The following is an 18429-nucleotide window of genomic DNA, read 5'->3' as shown; positions in this document are numbered from 1 at the left end:
ACCACTGCTGAGATGAATAACCTTAGGAGGTCACCTTCTAAGCCTCAATATTCTCATCCAACAAAAGGGAATGATAATAATACTAATCTCAGTGGTCTGTCATGAAGACCAAATGAAATATTTAAAGCACTTAAAAGACATGGCACATGGTAAACATTTAATAAATATTGGCAATAAGAATAAAAAATTCATTAATGCTATCTTTCAATAGTAGCACAATACAAATAGGTATAAAACAAAAGTTTGGGGATCCCTGGGTGGCGCAGCGGTTTGGCGCCTGCCTTTGGCCCAGGGCGCGATCCTGGAGACCGGGGATCGAATCCCACATCGGGCTCCCGGTGCATGGAGCCTGCTTCTCCCTCTGCCTGTGTCTTTGCCTCTCTCTCTCATTCTCTGTCTCTGTGACTATCATAAATAAATAAAAATTAAAAAAAAAAAGTTTGTTAAATACTACCAATAATCACTGGGAAGATATAATGGGGAAAATAAACTATTGACCATAGCCACAAAAAATAGACAATATCTGGGTCTGATAGGACACTTTGGCTGATCTGGGAAGCAGAAAGAAGAGTCAAAACAACACTGGCACACACTCCATCCCACTCCCCATTTCCATCAGTCTCTGTGTAAACCTATTGCTATGTACAGCAGCTTTGGTTTTCCACCTGTGGGATGGATGTGTGGTCTCCCCATCAAGTCTTATGAACTGGTTTGAGAAACTAAGTAGTAGGACATGGAAATGAATGGCTTCCAGGTCACCTCCCACCTATGGAACACCCAGAATATCTCAACTAACCCTGTGCCTCAGATCATTAATCTGGTGCTGATATCTAGAAATGTTAAGTGATCTTCTGGCCCCTAAAAATAACCTGTTTAGGAGTCATAGCACTTCAGCCAAACAGGCCGAGTTGGAGGTTATGTAGAACCTTCCCACCAAAGAGGCCATCAGAAAGCAATCTATAGTAATGTACAGCATGGTGACCCTAGTTAAGACTACTCTTGTTGTATGCTTAAAAGTTGCTAAGAGAGTACATTTTTAAAGTTCTCACCATGCGCAAAAGAATTGTAACTGTGAGGTGATGTGTTAACTAACCTTATTGTGATCATCATTTCATAATATATACATATATGAAATCACTGCATTGTATACCTTAAACTTCTACAATGTTAGATTCAACTATATTTCAATAAAGCTGGAAAACATTTTAGACAAAATCAACCTATAGAAGTAATCCTGTAAGTTAATTTTTCTGTTACACACAATAGTCAATCAGTAAGATTCTAGAACTATAATTATATATAGAGATATATATAAGAGAATGCACAGCCTATAAATATGCCCTAGTACACATTTTTAAATGAATACATGATGAAGGAGGCATGACAAGCCATGGCAAAAAGATACATTATCAAATAAGCATTGTGGGAAAAGTTAGTTAGCTGCTTGGACATTTTCTTTTTGGCTGTGTTCTTTAATTGTTTTCAGCCACTAGGCATCAAAGTTTCCTTTTTTGGTTTAATATAAAAAATCCCAACCCAAACTTATGAAGTGCTAAATTTTTTAAAAGTCAAACCATAAAAAAAGTCTAGAAATACAGGCACAGCAATCCACATTTTAAATATTTCAAAGCCTTCTAAGTTTACAAGCAGGGATTCACAAAGAAAAAGATATTTAGACTTGAAAGATATTTTAAATAATTAATGGGTAAAAACTTCCTATACCTGATGGAAAATATCAACCTAGATATCACAGAAGCTTAGCAAAGCCCACACAGAATAAAATATAAATGAAGCATCATCAAGGCATATTATAGTTAAAGTCCTACTTTCTAATGTTACTTAGGTTAGTTTGTTTCTTTCTTAACTCCATCAGGTGATCTTATTATTTGTAATACAGTTAAATTCATTTGTCACTGTGTGTACTCTATTTTGGAAACACAGACACACACATTCTTTCCTGTTTGTAATTATTTTTTTATGGATATGAAACATTATCACAGTTCTAAGAGTCAAAACTACAAAAAGGTACATTCAGAGGATGTTACTCCCCCCCTCAGCCCTCTACCCAACTCCGTTCTCCCATTCTTTCTCCCTTGTTCCCACCCATCCACTCATCCCCTGTAGGTAAACAAGATCATTTGTTTCTGGTTTATTCTATTGGTTTCTCCTGTATTTATTTTTGCACAAACACACACACACACACACACACACACACGCATGCACATTCATATCAGGCAAAGATTTCTCAAAGAAGATGCAGAAAGTATTAACCATAAAGGGGAAAAATTGTATTATATTAAAATCAAGAATGGGCAGCCCCGGTGGTGCAGCGGTTTAGCGCTGCCTGCAGCCCAGGGTGTGATCCTGGAGATCCGGGATGGAGTCCCACGTCGGGTTCCCTGCATGGAGCCTGCTTCTCCCTCTGCCTGTGTCTCTGCCTCTCTCTCTCTCTCTCTCTCTGTGTGTGTGTGTGTGTCTCAATAAATAAATAACTCTCTCTCTCTCTCTCTCTGTGTGTGTCTCAATAAATAAATAAAATCTTCAAAAAAAATCAAGAATGTCTGCTATTATCAAAAGGCAGCATTTAACGATTAAGAAGATAAAAGCCAAAGACCAGGAGAAGATATTTGTAATATGTTTATCTAACAGAGATTCATATTCTCATATTTAGAATACTTAGAGCACTTTGAAAAATTGATAAGAAAAAAGCAGCTAACCCAATAAAAGGATGGCAAGAGACCTGAATAGGACTTCACCAAACAGGATGTTGATGTGGCCACTAAAGAGACAAAAATGTAAGCAATTTCACTGCTCACCAGAGAAATACAAACTAAAGCAGAAATGTGATACTACTACATAACTGAGAGAATGGCTAAATGAAAAGGACTGACAACGCCAAGTGCTGAAGAGGATAGAGAATAACTGGCACTCTCATCCACTGAGGGCAGTGGTACAAACTTGGTACAACAATTTTGTAAGATGGATTATCAGCATCTAATAAAGCTGAACATACACATACCCTGTAACCCAAAACATCCACTCTCGGGTCGTGGTACATCTTTATAATACTGGCCCTCAGTAAGTCATGCCCCCTTGTACCCACATCCCTTTACAATATAATGTTGCTTCTCCTCCCTGCAAGAGATAGAGCTCTCCTAGCCCCTATGAATCTGTGGCTGTCCTTGTGACTTGCTTTGACCAGTAGAATATGGAGAACTGACTTTGTGTGAGTTCCAGAGCATAGGCCTTGTAGCTTCTGCCTTTGTTCTCTTGGGATCCAGGTACTATGTAAAGAAGCCCAGGATATCCTACTAGACAGAGAGGCTGCATGAGGAAAATTGAGGTATCTCAGTTCAGAGCCAACACCAAAGTCCCAGACAGGTGAGTATAACCATCTAGATCTCCCTACCCAGCCCAGCTAGGTTGAATGAGCCCAACGGACACCAGATGGAACAACGACAAGCCATCCCCACTAAGCCCAGTTCAAATGCCTGATCCACAGAATTATGAGCAACAAAATGGTTGCTGTTTTTAAGCTACTAAATTTGGGGGGTTTGTTATACAGCAATAGGTAACCAGAAATGAGTATATAGCAAAAGAAAATGATATATCTGTTCACCAAAAAGGACATGTACAAGAATGCACATAGCAGTATCATTCAAATTACCCAAACTGAAAACAACTCAAATGTCCATAAACAGTAGAATGAATACATTTTGGTAAATGCATAAAATGGACCATTATTCCACAATAAGAATGACCGAATTTCAACAACACGGATGACTCTCAAAATATGACATTGAGTAAAAGACAGACTCAACAGTGTGTGCTTTCATTTTAGAGTGAAGTTTAAAAAAAGCAAAACCAATCTAGGATGTAGAAGTCAGGAAAGTCATCACTGGGGGGGGTTAGGAAGTGACTGGCAGGGGGTGGGGCACAGGAGATAGGCTTCAGTGGCTCTGATAACGTTTTCTTTCTTGTTCTGGGTGCGGGTTACAAGGGTGTGCTTACTTCGAGAAAATGTATTGCATCCTATATTTGCAATTTGTGTGCCTTAATGTATGCTATACTTCAAGAAAAGTTTACATAAGAAGATTAAGTCACTGTCTCCTTCTTCGATAAAATTTTTTAATATTTTTAAATCACCTGCAGAATTTTTTGACATGTAGATTTTAAAAAATACAGAGCCTGAGTAAATATCTCTGGGCTGGAACCCTGCCATCTGGGGCTATGAATCTCCATAAGTGGTTCTGATGCACAGCCCAGATCGAAATATTAGGTCATTAGCAAAAAGAGTGCTGCTTCATTTCATCATCATTATATTTCCTCTCAGAGATATTTTGCCAAAGAACATGAAGCGCAAACAACTATCTTCAAATTGCAATTATCTAAAAGAAAGAAAATGGCAAAATACCCACTTCCACCCACTCCCCACTCCTCAGGTTTGGCTATTCTACCGTTTAGAAAGCTTCCACAGATCATTAAATGCTTTAATTAGTTTCATACATATGCGCTCAGCTCAAAGCATGCCATTAAAACACCATTCTTTTGCCACTGTGAAGGGTGCTCGGGAGATGATTTAAAAGAAGCTCTTAGATGACATACACTTTTAATTAGAACAAAAAATGGTTGGCCCAAATTAAAGAAATAAGTTTTTAAGTCTAGCATCTACCTTGACGATAACGACAGTCATCTTGATTTTGCAGGAGAAATGCATGCCTTGGGAATAACTATAATTTAAAAATCATTTTGAACCGTACCTACATTGCCTGTCCCTGAAATGATTTGCTTAGTCATCTGAGAATGACCAAATAAATGATAAAAAGAGAGACAGACAGCTAGCTCTGCAGAAAACAGAGAACTGTGTTCAAGCCATCATTTCCCCCAGATTTGCTTCATGAGATACTCAAGATATTTTTCATCTCTCGGCATGAAAGTTTTGTGCATAAAAAATAAGATCCTCTTCACTAAGCTACTATCATACATCAACAGATTATGGTTCAGAGAAGGTGCTCAGCAAATCAACCTTGAATGAAATCTAATTTGGCTTTTTGAAAGTGACAAAGTTAAATAGTCAAATTTAGTCAACAACAATCAGAGAAAAAAGCCACCTGAACTGATTTCACCAGTTGTTTGGTGTCGCAAAGATGAGACAGGTGGACATCACTTTAATTTCTTACTGTTCTCCCATTCTTCAGAGTTGACATCCCTTGAGGAGGACAATTCAGTATTTAATGACTGCTTTTCAAAAGACTAAACATTTTTCTTACCTGGATCTTTCTTGTGTATTTGTGTGTAGTTTTCCAACATGAAGGAAAAGAAGTTGGAGAGCTGGACAAAATAAAAATACATTAGTCAATGAATGGACCCCCAAACAGCCACGGTGGTGGCGAATGCTCTCCCAGCTGCCCGAGGTGCTAATGGGTCCCCCTCCCCTCTACAGCTAAAAAGTACTTATTTTCTACTAATAAGCATGAAAGCTGGAGTATACATCATTTTTGGAAGCTTGAAAAAGGCCTTCCTTGCCCATCTACATTTTCTCCTAGAATTCTTACAGGTTCCGTCTCAGGAAAGTCTTTCATGTTTTAACTCCTTAAAATATTTTTTCCTTCATAAAGTAACAAATTTACTTCCTACTGGGGCACATGCCCAAGAACAGAAGAAGACCATTTTGTGTTAGTTAACTAGACATCTGGCAGCCCTCTTCAAAATGTGAATGTCAGGATTGAAAAATACCATCCTCTTCCCAAATCATACTCTCCGCAGCTAGTTCCGAGACAATATCACCCTCTGTTAAAGCTTTCACCAAGGTTCCTCAGCTTAAAATGGACCCAAACTTTCCTTTTCTCGATTATGAGGTGCACTTTACCCAAAAGGAGATGAACTGGCAAAACAGACCTGCAATTGGCCTTGTTCATCAGCATATTCGATAGACTGGAAGATGGTGAGGGCATAGCGTTGTCTGGCCTTCAACCGAGCACTGTAACCTCGGTACCAGTTCTGGATGACCAATGCGGCTTTTAGCACTACAGACACGTAGGATATGAAAATCAGAGGATACCAGTTACTATGCAGCTCTAGGACACGGACGTAGGTGCTTCAGAAACAAAATCAGTACACCTGGATTTCTAGGTTCTAAGAACACACACTGCAATGAGATTTACCTTTATGTTTTGTAAAATGTCAAGTCTCAAATACCCAGAGAATAATGATGGCATAGCCATTAGGAGTAGAGTTTCTGGGGAGCGCCTGGGTGGCTCATTCAGTTAAGTGTCTGATTCTTGATTTGGGCTCAGGTCATGATCTCCAGGTCGTGGGATCAAGCCCCAAGTCATGTTCTGTACTCGGGGGTGTTTGCTTGGGATTCTCTCTCTCCATCTGTCCCTTCCTCTGCCCACCCACTTGTGCACACTATCTCTATCAAAAAAAAAAAAATAGTAGAGTTTTGGGACAAGAAGTTGTGAATTTGAATCCCAGATCCGCTAATTACTATGAGACTCTGGTAAGTTATTAGAACTCTCAGGACACCTGGGTGGCTCAGTGGTTGGGCGTCTGCCTTTAGCTCAGGGTGTGATCCCGGGGTCCTGGGATCGAGTCCCACATCGGGTTCCCTGCAGGGCGCCTGTTTCTCCCTCTGCCTATGTCTCTGCCTATTTTTCTGAGTCTCTCATGAGTAAATAAAATCTTAAAAAAAAAAGTTATTAAAACTCTCAAAGCTTCAGTTTCCTTACCTGTAAAATGGGGAAAATAACAGCACCTACCTCTGGCACTACTCAGGAATATTCATATTCTATGTATGCCCTGGGAAGTAGCCATTCCATTCTTCACTATATACCCCCAAAGCAATCCTATATACCCCTGTTTTGTTGCTTGTGGCAGTAGGGAATTTGACACCAACGCAGCCTGGCTGTCCATCGCTGGGAAGGAGAATGTGTAACTGTGGTGTGTGCACACCACTGGCTATTATGCCACAACTGGGAGCAATAGATTAAATAAACCCACAGCAACATGGGTGGGTCTTAAAAATATAGTGTTTCAGTTAGAACAGTCATTAAAAAGTCAGAGACAATGAAATATAACATATAATTTTATATAAACTTAAAACGCACATACACAAAACCAAAACATACATTCATAAGAATATATACAAAGGAAAAGACACTAAACAACCAGATTGGTTATTTATGGGGTGTGTGTGTGAATGAGTATAGGGTACAACAAGCAAATTAATTAGCTAACATAAGAAAGAGTCTCACACAGACCAGTGATGACAAGGTACAATGAATTACAAAGTAGGATTCGCTCCAGCTTCTGTACCTGAGATTCAAGTGATACAAAACTGATGGATAAGCAAACACACCTCCCTCCTTCATAGCGTTATGATAAGGATTTAATGAGCTACTACTGGTGAAGAGTTTAGCCCCATGCCTGGTTAATAGATGGCTAAACAAACGGCTACTATAGTGATAAGCATCGTCTCATTTGTGGATTATTCAGTACACTGACTCTCTTCTGGGGCTCTGAGCCTTTGAATCATCCTGTTGCTTCATGGCTTTGAAGAAAGCGATCAGGTGAGAGATAATGAGATTTAAAATATAGTCTCTTATGCCTTCCTCAAGTTTTAGAGCGAAGAGCAATCAACACCAGCTGGCTTCTTTTATTCATGCTATAATTTTTCCCAGTTAGCACATAAAAATTAAGAGTTGACTATAACAAGAACAATTTGAATTCTAAAAGCAGGATTCTAGCCTCCAGTCTCAGTATCCTTGGCTTAATACTGCTGTGGTACACTAGTCATCTGAGGGTATTTATTTATGTTTCTCCAAGACTCTCTAGTTTGAGACACCCCTTTCATTATTCAGCTTCCAGAAGACCCCAGGAAATAGACATAAGGTCAAGTATCATGATCATTATAGGGGAACACCACAGGGAGAAGAAATAGAGTGATTTGTTCAATATGGCAAAGCAAATGATTGGGAGGCTGGACATCTCAGCTGTTCTCACCATATCATTATGGAGGGCTCACCTATCAGGTCCCTTCTATGGGACAGTCCCGGTCAGGATAAACCAACTCTCACCTCGGGGGCTCTCTCTGTTCCTCAAGCACAAAGGAACTGTCCCAGGGCTATTTACCGAGCACTTACTGAGGGCAGGGCCATGGATTCATTTCCTGCAGTCCTCACCGCACCCTGAGGCTGAGACAGACTACTTAAGGTCACTCAGCCAGCAGGTGGAAATGCACAGCACAGAACTGAAGCCAGGTCGCACTGACCTGTAGCCCACGCTCTTAACCTCCCTAGAGCTACTGACCTTTTGCTGGGTCTCGGTTTCTGCATCTGCACAGTGATGTAGTAGGCTAAAGGATCACTAAAGTTTCTTCAGCTTGGGGTTAGCACCACAGATCATAAATAATCATGCTTACTATTTCTATAACTAATATTGGGACAAAACAGCTACCATTTGTTAAGGGGCTGCTATAAGATATTTAGCCCTCCCCCGCACATACACACAAGTGTCATCTCCATGTTACACATAAGGAAACTTCAGGTTCAGAGAGGCAAATATCTTGCTTCAAGTCACTTACCTAGTAGTATGGACTCAAGTCTTCTGAGTCCAGACTCTCAGCTCTCTCCACTATAGCCAGTTACTTCTTTCCCTAATCTATTTGTATCTTTCCTTCCTTTGAATAATAATAGCCACCACTTATGGAATGCCTACTATATGCCCGGCAGTAAGCTACACACATTACTCATACTATCACTTCTAGTCCTCCCCCATGAGGTGAAATAGGTGATCCAAGCCCCGTGTTCTATCTCTGCCTTGCTTCAGGCCAGTCCCTTGCCAAGGTCTAGGCACACTCCCCTGGGGAGGAGTTGCTGTTTTATTTGATAAGCACACAATACTTTCATAGACTATATTTTACTAGTAGGTGTGGAAGGCTGACAGCCATGCTCAGTTCCCTGGCTCTTGCATTGCCTCTTCTCCTGCAAAGGCAGTAAGCTGAGCCATCCCCTACCCCCTTCTCTGCTCAGAAATCACCAGGCCTGTTTATGCTTGCTATCTGGTCCCAGAGCCTCTACACATGGGCACGAATGCCACCTACTAAGCTATCACATGTCAGCTGTCACCCCACACTTCTCTAGTGGGCTCGTGGATGCTGAGGCTGGGGCTCTGCAGGCCACATTTCTGATCAGCGGAGTGCTATGGGTTTGGCTCTGCCAACGGGGGCAGTAGAGGGAGATGGTGAGGCTGGAGGAGGATGAGAGACGTACTCTTGTTCCTCTGAGAGTCTCCTGGCAATAGTTCCCCCCCACACACTCCTGCCCCAGGGTCTCCCTGTAGCAGCAACTAGATCCAGTCTGCAGTACACTGTGCTTACACAACCAGCCTTGGGGCTGCCCCTCAGAGACTCCAGCACCAGCTGGGCAGCCCCCACTCTCAAAGGCTTGAGTTTGACTTCTGCGGGAACCCTCCTCCGACTTTCTAAATGTTAATAATTCCAGTCTCTCCCCTTTGTTCTCTCAGCCCTAGAGATGGTAACTGGCCTACCTCCACGTGTCTTAGAGCTCCTTCAGAGACCTTTCTGTAACTGAGGAATGGCTTGATACCCAACTGACAGCTCTTTCCCTTCACTTCTCTCATCACATCCCTCTATGGTTTCCACCTCCAGAAGAGACCTTGCCTGATGAGCCAGTCTCAGCGGGTGGGAACAGCAGGCTCAGGTTAGGCCTCAAGCAGCAAACTGCCTGGACCCTCTGGCTCTGGCCCTTATCGGAATCCCACACAGGGATTTGGAGTATATAGGCAGCAGCTGGCAAAATGGACTCTGATCTGCATCCTGCTATTGCTCCTTTGCTCTGTGGTTGCCCCAACACCCTCTCCCAGCACAGGAAGGAGACCGGAAGGGCAGAGTGGAGTGTACCAACAGCAGACCTCTGTGACCTCACCTGATTACTAAGAACTGCCCCCCAGCTCCCCACCCCCACCACATACAGAGGGGCCACTCTAGCCAGCTGAGAACTCTCCTCTGGAGCAGAAACCTCCAAAATGGCAAAGGGTAGAGCCCAGATAGTATAGACCCTCCCCGAGGGGTTGCTGTATTCATAACCCCCAACCCTGCCTATAGAGTTGAAGATCTGTGTCGTCCAGTTCTGAACTTGTTGGACAGCTTAGATCCGCTTCTGGTCCTGCTGCTTCATCACATAACAGGGCTTGTCTTCCCTGTCACATTAATTCCATGCAGAAAAAAAAAACAAAAATAAAAGATATTGCCATATGTGTCCCAAGGGCCTTCTATTTTTGTTTCTAGAAGGAAGCAACAGCATAGGTTTAATGAGTTACCTGGCCAATTTCCTGTACCCAGCGCAGGTGGATTCTCTATTGCCAAGCTGAGGGTTTTTTTGGTTCTTGTTTTTTAATGGCTTCTTTTCTATGGTGGCAGTCATTATCATGGTATTTTACAGGAAATTAACTATCCATGTAGGAGGCCAATGAATAAGGCAAATCATAAATTCAGAGCATTTGTTTTGTGCCAGGCACTGTGCTTGGTGCTTTCTGTGGATCATTTAATTATATTTGATTTAATCCTCCCAACCATCCCATGAAGTGTCATTACCCTTATTTAACAGATAAGGAGACTGAGGCTCAGAAATAACTTGTTTGGAGTCACATCATTTGTCAGTGGGAGAATACAGAGTCAAATCTGGATTTCTGGAATTCCAGAAACTGGGCTTATACCATTATGCTATACAACCCAATGTGGCATTTGGAACCGGCCATAAAAAATGAGACAGTATATACAACAGTAATGTCCTCCTTCCCATAGCGTCCATACCTCACATTCCCTATGCTCTTTACCTGTTCTGTTGTTCTCCATAGCACGTTTTACCAGCTGACATCCCATATACTCCTATGTTTATATGTTTATTGTCTATCTTCCCCTATTAGCTAAGCTACATGAGAATAGGGACTTTAATTTTGTTCACTGCCATATCCCCAGTACCTGAGGTAAGGCCTGGCAATGGATACTTGTTGAACAAATGAATGCATATCTTCTAGGGCTGTTATAATAATAATGTATTAGTAATGTATTGATACAGGTATTCATAATATATTAATTGATTGATTCATATAAAATGCTTAGCATGTTGCCTGACACATAGGAAGCACTCAATAAATAGTAGATGCTTTAAAAAAAAAAAAACTAAGGTGGGAATAACATAATAATTGTCTTCCTCCTGGCTAACAACTTCTAGTGTTCCCCCCACTTCCAACTTCCTAACTATACATAATAGTGTATTAAAAATTTCACAAACTACTGTGGACAAACACACACCATCTCAGAACCCAAGAGTGAGGAGCCAGAAGAACCGGGCCAACCAGGATCTAGAGGGCACACTCCCTCAGAGAATGTATTCTTGGTTCCAACACTACTTTCTCAGCAAGACCTTTTCTGACCACCCTTTTTAAAATGGCCTCCAGGCCCCCACTGCCATCTCATTTCCTCACCACAGCACTTAACACTATCTGATATAGCATACATTTTACTCATTTGTCATTGTCTGGCTTCTTCCACTAGGATGTAATCTCTGGGACTTTAGTCTTTTGGGTTAGCTGCTATATCCCCTGAGTCTGGAACCGTCCCTAGAACATAGTAGATGCTCAATAAGTATTTGTTGAATGAATGAAATTGCTCTTTAGTTAAGACTTTCCATCTTGTGTTTCTCTTCATGCTGACTGGTGGAGTCTTAGGTTTGGTTTGTTTTTTAAATCAGAGTTTATTTGACAGTTCTTTAAACAAGCAGCTTATCTTCAGAACAATAAGGCATTTAAAGACTCTCTGCTTTTGAAATTCTGCTGGCAGAGGCCTCCTGAGGAGGCATCAGGATGAGCAAATATTTCATATAACTTTAAGGGGCCTGACACCCAGTCAGGAAGAAAGAGACGCACAAGTGTGATAGAACTCATTAAAACGAATTCCAATGAACTGGAAAGAGTATGAACCATCTAGTAGCAAAAGGCTTTAAACAAGGGGGAAAACATCTATTTCCTCAGCTCTTCAAAGCATGATGAGAATAGAGTCTGGCTCAGCTCTGGGACCACAGTTTTCCTTGCTATTTTTGTTTACAGCTATTCTATATCTGCCATCTGCTAGAGTGTGTGACTGTCACAATGAGACTTCAAACTTCACTGGAAAAACAGCTCAAAGCACATGCCCAGTGGACATGAGATGGTCACAAAGTCTGCTTCTTGGGCAGCAAGCAAAATAAGAACCCTATGAGGCTTGCTCATCCACAAACTGTGGCATCCCTGCACAGCAAGGGCACCACACATCATTCTTATCCCTGGAAAACATTTGCTTTAAAAAAAAAAAAAAAACTTTTAATTAATTAATTTATTTGAGAGAGACTGCTCAAGCGGGGGGTGGGGATGGGGGTGGGGGAGGTGCAAGGGAGAGGGAGAGAATCTCAAGCAGAATCCATGTTGAGCATGGAGCCCAATGTGGGGCTTGATCTCACAACCCTGAGATCATGACCTGCCCCAAACCAAGGGTTGGACGCTTAACCGACTGAGCCACCCAGGTGCCCCTGCAAATCATTTTTCTTAAACAAGAGGGAAATGAGAGTAAAGCATGAGGCTTTGTCTCCAAACACTGACAGGCTTCTTAAAACTATCACTTTCCTTAAATGACAACAGAGATCATAGTTTGATCATTCTTAGAAACTTCTGGTGTTCCAGTCAGAGAGGGGCAAGAACTAGAGGTCATTTCTTTGACTTTCTATTTACTCATGTACTCACCCAGCAAGCAACCCATCCACAGGGGATAACAAAAATCAGTTTTGATTTGTAATATTGAGACTTCCATTTTGGTTCTGACTCAACCAGGTGCCAACTGTGTAACCTTGGGCAGATTGTTTAACCTCTCTGGTCCTCAGGATCTCATGTGAACAATGAAAACTTGGAATAATGTGATCTCTAAGATTCTCTCCAGTTATAAGATATTCTAATTCATCCTTCTTTTTTTTTTTTTTAAGGCCACAGCTACAGCCTACCTATTATTGCACATAGCAAAGGTTTAAGTAACCATTCAAGGACAAAATAGGACATGTACTTGTGAACACGTAAATCAGAAGCTTCTGGACAAAGAAGACAAATTGTAAAGGCTACTCAAGTAAAACAATCAATGTGATTCATCATATCAGCAAGAGAAAAACCAAGAACCATATGATCCTCTCATTAGATGCAGAGAAAGCATTTGACAAAATACAGCATCCATTCCTGATCAAAACTCTTCAGAGTGTAGGGATAGAGGGAACATTCCTCAACATCTTAAAAGCCATCTACGAAAAGCCCACAGCAAATATCATTCTCAATGGGGAAGCACTGGGAGCCTTTCCCCTAAGATCAGGAACAAAACAGGGATGTCCACTCTCACCACTGCTATTCAACATAGTACTGGAAGTCCTAGCCTCAGCAATCAGACAACAAAAAGACATTAAAGGCATTCAAATTGGCAAAGAAGAAGTCAAACTCTCCCTCTTCGCTGATGACATGATACTCTACATAGAAAACCCAAAAGCCTCCACCCCAAGATTACTAGAACTCATACAGCAATTTGGTAGCGTGGCAGGATACAAAATCAATGCCCAGAAATCAGTGGCATTTCTATACACTAACAATAAGACTGAAGAAAGAGAAATTAAGGAGTCAATCCCATTTACAATTGCACCCAAAAGCATAAGATACCTAGGAATAAACCTAACCAAAGAGGTAAAGGATCTATACCCTAAAAACTATAGAATACTTCTGAAAGAAATTGAGGAAGACACAAAGAGATGGAAAAATATTCCATGCTCATGGATTGGCAGAATTAATATTGTGAAAATGTTAATGTTACCCAGGGAAATTTACACATTTAATGCAATCCCTATCAAAATACCATGGACTTTCTTCAGAGAGTTAGAACAAATTATTTTAAGATTTGTGTGGAATCAGAAAAGACCCCGAATAGCCAGGGGAATTTTAAAAAATAAAACCATAGCTGGGGGCATCACAATGCCAGATTTCAGGTTGTACTACAAAGCTGTGGTCATCAAGACAGTGTGGTAGTGGCACAAAAACAGACACATAGATCAATGGAACAGAATAGAGAACCCAGAAGTGGACCCTGAACTTTATGGTCAACTAATATTCGATAAAGGAGGAAAGATTATCCATTGGAAGAAAGTCTCTTCAATAAATGGTGCTGGGAAAATTGGACATCCACATGCAGAAGAATGAAACTAGACCACTCTCTTTCACCATACACAAAGATAAACTCAAAATGGATGAAAGATCTAAATGTGAGACAAGATTCCATCAAAATCCTAGAGGAGAACACAGGCAACACCCTTTTTGAACTTGGCCACAGTAACTTCTTGCAAGATACATCCACGAAGACAAAAGAAACAAAAGCAAAAATGAACTATTGGGACTTCATCAAGATAAGAAGCTTTTGCACAGCAAAGGATACAACAAAACTAAAAGACAACCTACAGAATGGGAGAGGATATTTGCAAATGACGTATCAGATAAAGGGCTAGTTTCCAAGATCTATAAAGAACTTCTTAAACTCAACACCAAAGAAACAAACAATCCAATCATGAAATGGGCAAAAGACATGAAGAGAAATCTCACAGAGGAAGACATAGACATGGCCAACACGCACATGAGAAAATGCTCTGCATCACTTGCCATCAGAGAAATACAAATCAAAACCACAATGAGATACCACCTCACACCAGTGAGAATGGGGAAAATTAACAAGGCAGGAAACCACAAATGTTGGAGAGGATGCGGAGAAAAGGGAACCCTCTTACACTGTTGGTGGGAATGTGAACTGGTGCAGCCACTCTGGAAAACCGTGTGGAGGTTCCTCAAAGAGTTAAAAATAGACCTGCCCTACGACCCAGCAATTGCACTGCTGGGGATTTACCCCAAAGATACAGATGCAATGAAACGCCGGGACACCTGCACCCCGATGTTTATAGCAGCAATGTCCACAATAGCCAAACTGTGGAAGGAGCCTCGGTGTCCATTGAAAGATGAATGGATAAAGAAGATGTGGTTTATGTATACAATGGAATATTCCTCAGCCATTAGAAACGACAAATACCCACCATTTGCTTCGACGTGGATGGAACTGGAGGGTATTATGCTGAGTGAAGTAAGTCAATCGGAGAAGGATAAACATTATATGTTCTCATTCATTTGGGGAATATAAATAATAGTGAAAGGGAATATAAGGGAATATAAGGGAAGGGAGAAGAAATGTGTGGGAAATATCAGAAAGGGAGACAGAACACAAAGACTCCTAACTCTGGGAAACGAACTAGGGGTGGTGGAAGGGGAGGAGGGCGGGGGGTGGGGGTGAATGGGTGATGGGCACTGAGGGGGGCACTTGACGGGATGAGCACTGGGTGTTATTCTGTATGTTGGTAAATTGAACACCAATAAAAAATAAATTTATTAAAAAAAATAAAAAATAAAGGCTACTAAAAATATATATGTATATATTCATATATGTACATATATTCATATATATTCATATATACATATATATTCATATGTATACATATATATTCATATATATACATATATACATATATGTATATATGTATATCTATGAATCATCCCTGTAGAAAATTTTCAAGTCAAGTCACTAATATCCTTGACTTTCCCATCAAGGAACTGTAGCAAAGTTTGCTAGCAAGTGTTCTAGGAACATTAAACATTTCACCCATTACTTCTCTTTTGAATTGCCTAAAGTATGATTACTGTGTATGATCTGTTAACTGGCTTGAGTGATAGCCGATAGAAGATGGGGAGAGAAAGTGAAGACAAGAGGGGGCTGGGAGACAGAGACACATGGGAAGGGGCTAAGGTCCAGAGGTTTCAATGAAGATCAAGTGATCAGAAAATGGGATAATGGTCATAAAGACTGCAGAGGCAGAGCTGATCCGGGTGGCCATAGGGACCAGGACACAGGAGCAAGTAGTTCAAGTAGAGTGAGTAAGGGGATGCTGGAGCTTAGGAGGTCAAGGAACTGAGACACCAGTGTATTTGGGGCTGTTCATGGATACAGTGAAGCTGCTCAAGATGATGCCAGGACGTGGTACACAGAGTCTGTGATGGATATAAAAGGTGGGAGAAGGCAAAAACAAGGAAGAACTAATAAATGACACTCCCAAAGGGCAGAACCCTAGGCTACAGCCATCACAGACTCGCCAAAAAGCTCAGGTTGTACAGGACTGGGATATTCTTGCCTTTTGTTTTGAAACATTTTCAAACATATGGGGAAAGGTAAGAATAGTGCAACTGTTAATATTTTGTCATATATGCATTCTCCTACTCTCTCTCTTGTGCTCTCTCTCTCCACCCATAATACCATCATTTCTTCAGTCTCCTTTATTCTAGAACAATTCCTTAGCCTTTTTTTCTCTTTAAAGATACTGAAATTTTTTAAGAGTACAGGCTAGTTATTTAACATATCCCTCAATTTGGATGTGTCTGCTATTTCCTCATGATTAGATTCAGGTTATATATTTTGGCAGGAATAAGTAATGAGACTTTTTCAAGTAGGTTACATCAGGAGGCACATGATGTTCGTTTGTCTCATTATTGGTGATATGAACTTAGATTGTTTGGTTTAGGAGGTGCCTGTAGAGGCCATTTTTGGGCAGCAGGCTTGAGTAATAGGAACTCGACCACCTGGCTGAATGAAAACTGGCTCATTAGGAGACCATCCCCCAAAGAGCCATAGGCCCTCGCTGACCAATGGGCTACTTACAACCAGGCATGGGTACCAAAAAAGGGAAATTTCATAGGATCCCCAATCTCCTCACTTTCCTCATCATAATTACGCCCCCATCCCCTCTTCCTGGCAGACAGTCTCTCCTCTGCTGTCCTGCCTGCTGCCCCCTTGCCATGTATCCAATAAACTTCTATTTCCTTTGTTCTGCCTCAGGTGAATTCTTTCACCACCCTTGCAGCTGACCCCTCTACCCAATCGGGTCACCCCATAGGGTCTACCTAAAATTCTCTACTGTGGATATATTTGCTTCCTCTTTATAATTAATAAACAATTTGCAGGAACAAGGCTTTAGGACTTTGTATACATTCTGTTCTCCAAAACATCCATGGATAATTTTTGCCCAAATCTATTCTTTCAATGGTGGTTGCAAAATAGTGATTTTCTAACTCTTTCTCTTCACATTTATTAGGACTCAGATTTTTAAATGCCCCCCACTTAAAGCCTTCTTTTATTCAACAGGACAATGGAACAACAAAGATTACATAAAGCCCATTTTGTGGACGTTTCCATAAGAACTGTAATCTTTGGCTAACACCATAGTTCAGGAAAATATGAGGCTTTATCTATACAATACCAAACTTATAAGCTAAATCAGTGAAATCAGGAAAACAACAGTTTGCAAGTAACTGTGACCTCTCTACTTTATGAATTTCTGCCAATTTTCTAAAAGAATCGTTATCATGAAGATCTCAGTTTTTAAAAACTTATATTTTTAAGTATGTAAGAAATCTAGTTATGTAAAAGTATTACTAGCATTTTAAATTATTAAAATATTTGCTCATAGGAAATCTGTTCTATTCAACGATTCAATAATGACCTTTAATTCTCACTCAGAATTTTAAAAAATTAAATGTCTTGACTGCAATTCTGTTTTATGTTTCCCTTGTTATTAATTACTAATCTGAGTTCTATTGCCACATTCATTCACCCAAGGTCAGATATGATCAGCATTAAATTTTGTCTTCTGTAGCTGCTGAAAAGATAATGCCATATAAAGCCATAATCGAATAAGACAAGTGTTCTGATTCTGGGAAATAACTGGCAATTGGGGCTGAGGTAATGCCCTTTCTTACACTCAGTTGAAATATGTCTCTTTGTAACAGGATTTTCTAACAATTAACAGGATCCGACTAAAAGCTGGCTTCTTCGTGAATGGTCTAGTCAAGGCTAGAAGCTGGTAAAGAACATTTAAATGGGGAGGTAGGACTTCATATCCTTTTAGAAATACTCTCTATCCCCTAAAGGCTCATGATTCTAGAATGGATATCTAAATAATCCATGGCAGAGTCTCATAATACTTAACATTTCTAAAGCATTGGTGAATTAGTCACATAGCAAATAAAGAAAAATAGGAAGATGCATTTAAAAAAAAAAGGAAGATGCATTTAATTGGTGTAAAGAATAAAAAGGATGTTTTGGTTTTGTGTGCCTATTTCATACAGGCAATAAATGTGTTTGTAGTAGCAGTCCTATATAAACCTCAAGGCCACCTCATTATCATACCAAAAAGTGAATGATTAACTTGAAATTATTATTGAGAGGGATCACAATTTCAGATCAAGAAAGTGGTCTCCTTT

The 18429-nt window shown here is 40.5% G+C and overlaps 1 protein-coding gene across 4 annotated transcripts in view; it reads right to left on the bottom strand.

Moving 5' to 3' along the window:
- The window catches only part of PPEF1 (protein phosphatase with EF-hand domain 1), a 122764-nt gene that overhangs the window by 69031 nt on the left and 35304 nt on the right, over nt 1-18429 (bottom strand). For all 4 annotated transcript variants that reach the window (XM_025437989.3, XM_049107512.1, XM_025437985.3 and 1 more), the window contains 2 exons: nt 5899-6026; nt 5271-5331 (listed from right to left, as the gene is read on the bottom strand). In XM_025437989.3, the coding sequence (XP_025293774.1) occupies nt 5271-5331; nt 5899-6026 (189 nt within the window). The remainder of the gene's footprint in view (nt 1-5270; nt 5332-5898; nt 6027-18429) is intronic.

The sequence above is a fragment of the Canis lupus genome, chromosome X (genome assembly GCF_003254725.2).
Source record: "Canis lupus dingo isolate Sandy chromosome X, ASM325472v2, whole genome shotgun sequence".
Lineage (NCBI taxonomy): Eukaryota > Metazoa > Chordata > Mammalia > Carnivora > Canidae > Canis > Canis lupus.
Note: the sequence above shows the minus strand (reverse complement) of the source record. Positions and strands in the feature narration are given on the sequence as shown.